The 10,211-nt window shown below is 34.2% G+C and overlaps 1 protein-coding gene across 3 annotated transcripts; it reads right to left on the minus strand.

The window, feature by feature from the left end:
• Positions 1–5,909: 5,909 nt before the first annotated feature.
• Positions 5,910–9,189, minus strand: LOC116192476 (putative glucose-6-phosphate 1-epimerase). Of its 3 annotated transcripts, none has more exons than XM_031521034.1 (9): positions 8,637–9,189; positions 8,102–8,196; positions 7,927–8,001; positions 7,745–7,801; positions 7,501–7,664; positions 7,175–7,309; positions 6,761–6,863; positions 6,526–6,625; positions 5,910–6,356 (listed from the first exon to the last, which is right to left on the minus strand). In XM_031521034.1, the coding sequence occupies exons 2-9, from the start codon at positions 8,171–8,173 to the stop codon at positions 6,154–6,156; spliced, it is 909 nt and encodes a 302-aa protein (XP_031376894.1). In that variant the 5' UTR covers positions 8,174–8,196; positions 8,637–9,189; the 3' UTR covers positions 5,910–6,153. The 3 variants fall into 3 exon arrangements, with proteins under 3 accessions (XP_031376894.1, XP_031376895.1, XP_031376893.1); XM_031521035.1 differs by having other exon boundaries at positions 7,932–8,001; positions 8,102–8,218; XM_031521033.1 differs by having other exon boundaries at positions 8,102–8,218; positions 8,637–9,188.
• Between the last annotated feature and the right edge of the window lie 1,022 nt (positions 9,190–10,211).

Below are 10,211 nucleotides of genomic sequence, written 5' to 3' on the forward strand. Positions count from 1 at the left end.
GGCCCGCGATTGCATGGCCTTGGATTACATAAACCCGGTGTATATGTTTATTGTCACCTTTGGGTAGGATGGCTTACCCGCCCTCTCTCATCCAATCCAATCCATCCAATGTCTCGTCTCATTAGTCTCATTAGAACGTCGGCATTGGCAAATTAAATTTGTGAATTTCTATATTGGATATGAGTTAATTAGGCTTTTGTCATGAGATTTGATTCAAAGCAGGAATGGTTATCTTAATTACTCTCCTTAAGTAACCATGATATAATACTTAAAAATATATTCAATATTCTTAGTAAATATAGAGGTTATGCATTGGGCCTTTGCGATGTGTTTTCATGTAATTCATGCTTTGATTATATCACAATAGCACCCTCCCTAATGCTTTTTTTTTTAAACCCTTGATAATATGAATATAGTAATAGGCATTTGGAAAAATTGATTATGCACTTAATAATGTACATGGAAAATGATTATATGACATGTTTTTCTTGCACTAATGGAGGCCACGACCGCGAGAACCATTGGAGCCTACTCTAATGACCTATAATAGATAGAATAGTTAGATAGATAGATATCGCTTGAGAAATTCGACATCGACCCACTTGTCTTCGCCCAAGATGTGAAGAGTAGGATAACATAAACAAATTATTGCATGAAGTGACTTCATGAGTTCAATGGTGTGTATAATTGACAGAAGATCATAGGAACTTCTACATATACTGGAACTGTAAAGAGGAAGAGTCAAGAGATGTAAAGACACCCTTTCACCTTTCAAATTGACTATGCTTTCGGAACAGAATCACCAAGTATTACTGGGGAGTCTGGAGTGAAGCCGGTTGTGCATTTGTACAGATTGGGACTTCGACCGACCATTACATGGTCGGGCCTTATAAAAGGATCCTGCCATAAATAAATAAATAAAAAAGAACTGTCCCACTGGAAGACATTATTCATTGACAGAGGCTAAGCCTTTATATTCCAGATCTTCTTTATTAACTACGAAGTAAAAAGGGGGAAGTTGCAGAGGGAGGAAGAAAAGTGTGATTAGTTACTTCCTCCCCCCCCTCCCTTTACAGGCAAACGCAAGTAGTTGATAATGATTAAAATTGTATTTCCAAAAAGGAAGAGATTAGAATTAGAATCGAAGATAAAGGGGCGAGGTTGGAAGAAATTATTCTTAATTAATGCAGGGATAGGAAAAATCGGTCAACCAGGAGCTCTAGAATTTGCCAAAATGCTCATGTGTCACAATTTCGTGCAAACGGAAGTCTCTTATTGCACAATATCAAGGAGTCAACTTTAAATACATATAGATAAATGGATGGTTACTGTTTGAATTTGACATGGTTGTTCCTCCTCAGTTGATTCCACATTGGCTTTCTCTATAGGCCCAATTCCCTATTGTTCTTCCCTCGAGATTAGCCTAACTAGGTGTTAATCCGTACGTTGTATGAGAAATTTGATGCGAATATAAATACAAATTAAATCTTAAAAAATTATAGGAATATTGATAAAATTAAAAATGCAAAGATAATATATTATTTTAACTTATAATTAGAATTTACAGATTTAACTTTAAAAGCAGTATATCGTTTTAAAATCATATATATAGAATAAATTATGACTGCATTTAATATATATAAATTTAAAAAATAATCTACTGAATTAAATATAAATCCATTTCAAGATATAAATTATATTCCATTTAATGGCACATAAGAATGGTATCTATTATAGGTATTTAAAGTTAACTCCTTATATTCTTGCATTGAAAGGCTCTCACTCATGCAAGGAGAACATGCCATATAATCCTTTTTGACAAATCATCAACTCATGATTGAAAGTCTGCTCAAGTCTCTGCATTTAATACACAACATTATTTTTCTATATTATTATTATTATTATTATTATTACTGCTGCTGCTACTATTAATACTATTATTATCTTCATGCTTATAAAAAAGCAAAATAAAAATAATACCATTAGGAAGGTGATTTTTATGAAAGCGCATATTTGAACCTCTAGACCTGTCACACTCAGAAGAAGATTGAACGCTTTTAGAGTATCAATCACGTTTATTATTATCGAACACATTCATTATTCGAAAGGGACCTCATAACAGAAATTTAATAGTATGTCTAATATATAAATTCAATATGTAAAAGCCTACGCAACACGCGGGTCATATGACTAATTTGTATATATAACTAAAGAGTAGGATAGATTAGGGCCGAGAAGGTGAGAATTTTCTAAGGGAAAAATTGTGATCGACTAACTTAATCAGGTTACCAAAAAAATGTCAAACTTTTGATATTTTAAGGATTTTAACACGAACATTTTTCTTTAGCCAATTAAAATCACAAACTACCGATTTGATAACCATGTTAGTACATTGTTAATATCTATGTTAATTTTAATCGAAATTACTGACGTGTACATGAAGGTACCACAAAGCCAGCCACACCCACCACCCCCTCCCCCCAAAAAAAAATAACAACATTGTGGTCGCTGACTCCAACTAGGGCAGTGGGGGCCTCGAAGCCAGCCACCTCCCTTCCTCTTCACTTTCGCCCTTACGACCTTTTTTTTAAGAATATTTTTTATTTTTAAAAAATATGTGGGACCCACTTGGCTAATCATCATGAACCACGTGGTACCGTCATGTACACGTCAGCAATTCCGGTTAAAATTAAAGGAAATATTGACGGTTTTCTAACATTGTTATTAAATCGGTAGTTTGTAATTTAATTAGTTAAAGGAAAAAGTTAATACTAAATCGTTAAAATGTGAAAAGTTTAGAATTTTTTTTTTGTTATTAACCCAACTAAATTTTATTGTATTTGACTTGTGATTGATAGCTATATTATTGGACTTTTAGTATGTAAATAATTAAATTAGATATAAAAAATTATATCTCGAGATGCTCTTTATAATGATCGAGTAAATTTTTTCATTTTCTAATAAAGAATTTTAATTATTAATTAATGTGTATGGATAATGCGACTAATTATAAATGATTCATTGAACTTGATCCTACCAAGAATATGAAAAAATTCATTTAGCGGAATTGTAAGGACGCGCAAAGTGGAGCTAAGGATTTACTAACCGAGTTTGGATAGTGTGTCCACGTCATGTTTTTTCGGTTTTTATATATTATAATTGATTTTGTTCAATGACACTCAACCACATTCTTGATAAGAATTGACATTCCACTCTATTGGCCATGTTTTTTTTATCTCAACCTTTAAATGCTTTTTGATTTCATCCTCATTTTTGTTGTTTGATTTATTCATAATCTCATACAGTATGTCCACTTTGGTTTATTGTTTAAATTTTCAATTATGCAATATTTTTAAAATTAATATTTTTCGAAAATTATATATATATAAAAGAATAATTCCTAGACAATCACCAATATCTTAAATTATACTATTTTTAATAGCAAGGTCGCCGTAGGCGTCAATGATGGTTTGGCTGAGATCGAGATCGCTATCCTCAAGAAATATTTTAGGGGTACTACTTATGGATATTGATATTAATGGAGTGGCCTCCCGAAACTATACCCCTCCCTAAGTAACTGAAGTTGTTGTTTCATCATTGACCTTGTTCGGAGTACTTAAAGTTGTTGTTTCATTTATAGTTTTATTAACCATCAAAAATTATTATTCATTCACAAATAATTTTCACATCTATAAGTTTCACATAAACTGAAATAGGATGATCAAAGTAGACTAACTGTGACACATTGAAGACAATATTGAACAAAAAAATGAAATTGAGAAAAAGGACTAAAGATTGAGGACCAGAAGAATCTTTCTCTATTAAGTCAACTAGATTCACGGGGTGGTGTGTCAATTTATTGCCAAAAATGTGGTGAAGTATTATTTCTTTTATTAAAAATGGAATGGAGTATCATTAACTAATACAGGAGGGAACTGTAATTTACCCAAAAAGATATATGTATATGTATATATAGTGCTTCAAAGGAAGTTAGTTAGAATGTATATTAACCCATAATTTTACCTTAATAAAATTAGTATTCATAGAAATATAAATTATGAAAGACTTCACGGAAGCTTATGACTATTATTATTCAGTTTTATTTCTCAACTAGTATTTTTTTTTAACCCGTTCGTTGTACGTTATATATATATATGTATGTTCTTATTATAATTGTTACACTTTAAAACATCAGTCTTCTTATTGAAAATAATTTCAATTAGCTAATGTAATTCTTAAATAGTAATCTTCAATATTTTTGTTAAAAATTATAGTAAGTTAATTATTATAATAATGGGGTCAAATAAGTTTTTATAATAATAACATTTAACTTAATTGTTAATATAGATTTGTCACTTACATTAATTAAGTTTAGTAATTGGAATAAAAATTTGTTTGCCCTCTTTCTAAGATAGTGTTTTGTCATCTTAATTTTAAGTTTTATTTTTATTTATTTATGAGATTAAGTTCATAGTGGTATATTATAAATTTTTCTTTTATAGGACCACAATTATTTTTAAAATTCTATACATGATCAATTAAATCTTTTCATGGTGTTTATATTACTTGTGTTGAATATGTTTCTTTTAGCACATGTATATAACATTTTTATAATAAATTATTCTGACTCACTCTTAACTATATAAAATATTTTAAATGATTAAGTTCATGTTTTATTCAATAATCAATTAATTAAACTAGACTAATTTTGAATGATTCAATAAATATACTACTAATGTCTCTCAATTAATGTGAATTTATATATTAATTAAATGGTTTGTATATTAGACAGGTTTACTGTTAATATGTATATACACAAACTCAATTACACATTTCTTAAATATAGAACTTTATAACATATTTATTTTAAATATTTAATTTTATTTCTATATAATTATAAATTTATATATTATAGTGATTTTAATCTCATAATAGGAATTAGGTTAAAAATTTTATCTTTGTTAAAAACTAATTTATTAATTTATTTTATTAATGATGGATCATTTATCAATTTTACTTATATATATATATATATATATATATTGATTTGCTGGACCGTCCACCATTTTCACCTACAAACTCGATTTTGATAGCCTCAAAGCAAATGCCACTGTTCAATTTATTCTGCTACCCTTGAATAAAAAGGAAAGAATTAATCATGTTTGCTTCGATAAATGGTAATGCACTGTGTGTCGGAAGAGAGTTTAGTGTTTGTGGCGTCTTTCTCAACTTGAAATCAAGAAATCAAGAGATCTAACATTCGACTCTTTTTTTTTTTTTGGTAGTATCGGCTACACCTGGTTATTTCTCCTTATCATAACCGAAAAAATACAATGGTTTGCGTGCATTAGTCAAATAAATATATAAATAAATGTATTACAGTTCCAACAAGGAATATGGTTTCAGCTGCCATGACAAGCCCAATGTGGTCGAACAAAAAGCCTGCCACTGTGAAGCCCAAAAAATGAGCCCGATTGGGCCAATAGGCCCAAATTACGCTCCTAGTGAAAATTGATGCCCTTTCACCGGAACCCTTTTTGCGAACAAAATGCTTATGTTATTCGATTGCAAACAAAGTCCATGAGATTAAATTTGAAGTTCTAATCATGAGAATCGAACCAAAACCTCTCGAGTTCAAGTTAAGCCTAAATTTAAAATTCCATTTATGAGAATCGAACTAAAACCTCTCGAGCTTAAGTTGAGAACGATACTAATATATCAAAGTCCCTTTCTCCGAAATGCCACTTTATTATTCAATGTACTTCTGCTGGACCTCATTCATTTCCAACATTCTTTACTTCAATAAGTAGACCATGGTGTCTAAAGAGTGCGATGGACATGCCGGAGTACATTAATTACTCAGCATTTTGATCTCATAATCAACACTGCAATTCAAGACAGTTCGATCATACAGCACTAATTACTCAGCATTTTGATCTCATAATCAACACTGCAATTCAAGACAGTTCGATCATACAGCACGTATCGAACAATATAGAGAAATGTTGATAAAAAGGAATATTCTCCAATAGTTCTAATGTCACTACCATTGCGCATATCAAGTACGTTTCGGTAATTTACACATCGGCAGCTCCAACAACCATTAAATCGCCTGCCTGAGAAAAAGATGCCCTCAAGGAATAGTTGTATCCCTCAGAGTCCCGTGTTTTCAAGATTCTCACTACAGAAACTAGAAGGAACAGCTGAAATCTCCAACCGTCCAGTCCACTCCTCCCCTGGCTTCAAAGTGATTGGCTTCTCTATTACCGCCCCATCCACGCAAACCATCTGCTTGTATTCCTCATCCCCGAAATCCACCATCGATTTCGATTTCTTCTCCCAAGGGTTCCATACCACTTCATAGAACAAAATACCGTGAAAGATTAGAGTCAACTCACCAAACAGTACATAGAGTGAATGTTCTGTTAGTCACTCTCATGAGTTGAATCGCATACAATATTATCCCAGATGTAATGGTGATTCAATTTGCATATAATGAAAGACTACCACTTCAATGCATCTTACCAATATCAGGCAGGCCTTCTTTCCTAATTACATAGGTCCGCTTCCTCTCATGATCGAGGACAGCGATTGCATTTGGTGAATTAAGGTAAATACGATCGACCTGTCACAAGAAGAAAAGGCTGAGAAAATAGTTAATAGTATAAACTTGTGGAGATAGTTTTTCTTTACGCTTCAGTTCTCAAATTGTTGAAATTATTTCTGTGCCATACTTTTGCAATTTAGGTTTTAAATTTACCTCGGTTTCAAAAGTCAAGGCGTCGCCTTGCTCGGTGAAACGTTCTCGTTGGTGGAGATTATCAAGGTAGTCGAGCGTCTCCAGCCCTTCTATCCTCACTTCACTGTGAAAACATAAATGGACGATCCCATCAATATAAGTTGAACATGCTGGGAATAATTTTCTAGATATTGAAAGCAAACAGCAGAGTATTAGATGTTAACTTATCCCCGAATTGTCTGAGAATGTCACAATGAGATTTCACATTTCCTTTTCCATTTCCATTATTAGTATCTTTCTAAGCATGACACGTGTCACTGTCGTAAAGGTAGATAATTGAGCAATCTATTTGTGCAAACTAGATGGGTCCAAGGTGCCCATAAAGGGAAATCGAAAGAGGGCTCAACCCCTAGAATGGGAAAGATTGATTATTACCTTATGTCGGAAACAGAGAGATATGTATGGTACGCAAATGAGAAGCTGAATGGCTTGCCATTTATGTTCCTGACTCGGGATATCAAGATCAAATTCCCACTGGCCGCAAGAGACACCCTCAGTCGATACTCAAAACTGCCAGCAAAGGTAAGGCACAGTTAAGAGCTTCTTTCTTTCTCTTTTTTTTTTTTTGGGATAAGTGGTAATTATCATTAGATCAAAACTTCAAACATATTTACCAGTTAAAGAGTTTCAACATGACAGCAACATAAAAGAATATGAACATAATTGTAAAATTAAAATCTAAATGTGGTTTAAAGTATTACCTATGGGGCCAGAACTTTAGATCTTCTTCGGATGGTTTAAGTAGCAGATCAACTAAAGATTTACCGACGGAGTCATTTGGTGGCAGAGGTGGAGGATCATCATCGACAGCCCACAGCTTGTTCCTAGCAAACCCATGTTGCTCCAGTGATCCAGCGTTTCCGAACTTCACGAGGAACCAAGCTATCTATACATAAGCATGTGACCTCAAAATACACTGAGATCAATGTCAGTAGGAGGATTTACCTGCGGAAAACAAATGGGGACGCCACCTCTCATTGCTTTAGGAGGCTTAAAAATTGCCTAGAGGAAAAGAAAGTGACCAAGAAAAAATGCTAATCAGTTTCTTATAACTTCTTGGGCTAAAGAGTAACAATCAGTTCTTGGAGGAACATATACAATCACAATATAGTAAAACTCGAGTACACCTTACTGCTGGTGAATAAAAGTTCTTCTCCCTGGTCATTCTTCCACGATATCACTTGCCCTCCATGCAAGCTTATCTAAAATCGAGCAAGACAGCACCCTTAAAGTCAAAATAAAGGAAGCCAAAGCCATCAGAATGCAAAGAAATCTCGAAATGGAACTGAGGTCTATGAGTACCCGGGCTGAAGCCCCCTGTGGGTTCCGAAGGAGAACGTGATCGATCCCATTCCAGTCCTTTGAGATCTCCATAGCGGCTTTATAATCCCATATAGCTGCAGAATGCCCCATTCTGATCTGAATGACAGAAAAGGACCAGAAAACTAAACTTTCTCCTTTATTAAGTCGCTTCTCCCTTCCTCACTCTCTCACTGCGACTAATCAGAACGGTGAAAACTCCTCAAAGGACTTCTAACCACGCCTTACCTAATTGCTCAAGCAAGGATGAGCTAGCTACAGGGTAGCTCTGAACTAGTTATATCTGATTCGAACCCCACATCTTCCTTACTATCAATCAATGCCCAACAAAACCCAGAAATTTGTTCTAAATTTCCTAATCTGCCTGTATAAATTCCCCTCTCACCTCTAAGTCAGATCCAATCACAAAAACCAGAAACCCGTCTCCATGTAAGCTAATGGCTTAAAAAAGAGATCCCCCACGTCCACAACAGCAAATCTCCTGATTTTTTTAAGTCACATTAATGGTGCAACTTACAGCAGTGAAGAAGCTGAATCAAACCATCCAATGTGCCCCGAGCCGGCTGCAGAGCTTCCTCAGCACAATCTAAACTTTCAGCTGAAAGATTCGAACTTGAGACACGGCAAGCTCCGAGGTCCACAGGAAATCCGAGGAAACAGGAAAAGGGGACAACCCGGAGTTGGTCACGCGTGGAAAGGGGTTATTTCGAGGGCTGCCCAGCTGCATCTGAAACGCAAGAAACTCCTGTTTATTACGAAAGCCACCATGTAAAGATTACATTTTTTTTTCCCACACTTCTGGGCTAAAGGTGGAAGATTGGAAACGAAACGAAACGAAAACGTAGAATGAGGTGCCTTTATCCAAAAGAATCCATCCCATGCACCCGCACATGTTGACTGAACCTAAAATGCGAAGCAACAGAGCAAGAAAAGAACAGAGAGGATAGATGGATGGGAGGTTGTGGAAGCGGAAAGAAGGGCACGGAAGGGAAGATAAGAGAGAGAGACTGGAGGAGGGGAGAGGGAGAGGGAGATTTGGATTTCTTTTGAGAGGGATTACAGAGATCTAGGATGATGATGGAGGAGGAGATATGACATACGAGGTAGGAAGGAGACAAATCTCTTGAATTGAAATGGCGAGGACTCTCTGAGATTGAGACACCTTGACCCTTTGTTGCAATCCCGTTGAACAAGTGTACGTCTTTCCTTTTTCATTTTGTTCTTTCATTTTCGAATGAATAGGAGATTTGGTTCCTGAGATTGAGATGGTATATCAATTGATGCTTTAATTTTTTTATATCAATTTAGCCTCTTAAATTTAAAACTTACATCAATTGAATCCTTAACATATCAATTAGATCCCTCAATTTGCATAGACACAACAATTTAGTACTCGAGTTTATAAATTTGCATCAATTTAGTTATATGTCACATCAGATTGGTCAATTTTTACTAAAAATGCATCAATTTGGTCCTATTTTACTGAAAATACATAAAGAGATTCTTTTTTATCCATCAATTAGGTTATTCAGTTATGAACATGTTAAGTGATAATCACGTTAACTGAATTACAAAGATGAGAGAGGGGGCATTTCTGGCTCAGTGCTAGCAACCACAGCACTGGCCAAGTCACTTGCCCGCATCAGAGTCCCAGAGTGCGTTTGGATTTAGAGTTGAATTGAGTTGAGTTTTGGTTTTAATTGATTTGTAATTATTGTATTATTGAATTATGAAAAAAAAATGTGAAAAATTAATGAATAGTTGTGAGAATTTAATATTAAAAATTGAATTGAATAGTTAAAAAATTTAAAATAAGTAATAATTGTGCTATTGAATTGAAGATAAGTGGAATTGAGTTGAAAATTTTTTAAAAAACAAACACACCCATAACTCTGCTCCGATGCTCTACCATTGCAATAGTTTGCAAATCAATATATAATATATAATACTTGAAACATTTAATCAAGTTGTGTCACGAGTAAGCGTTAGTCTCTCCGGCTTTCGCCATGTGTCGCCAAAGCGTTGCCACGTGTAATCGTTTCCATGTGGATTTCGTCACGTGTTGTCATATGTTGAACTATCCTAATTATGT

This window comes from Punica granatum, chromosome 1 (genome assembly GCF_007655135.1).
Source record: "Punica granatum isolate Tunisia-2019 chromosome 1, ASM765513v2, whole genome shotgun sequence".
In the NCBI taxonomy this organism is placed as follows: Eukaryota; Viridiplantae; Streptophyta; class Magnoliopsida; order Myrtales; family Lythraceae; genus Punica; species Punica granatum.

Coding starts and splice junctions, on each gene's coding strand:
- LOC116192476 (XM_031521033.1), bottom strand. CDS start 8,212: ATGGGGCATTCTGCAGCTATATGGGATTATAAAGCCGCTATGGAGATC. Junction 7,802..7,926: donor TTTTATTCACCAGCAGTAAG/GTGTACTCGAGT, acceptor CTTTTCCTCTAG/GCAATTTTTAAGCCTCCTAA. Junction 6,357..6,525: donor AGAAGGCCTGCCTGATATTG/GTAAGATGCATT, acceptor TGTTCTATGAAG/TGGTATGGAACCCTTGGGAG.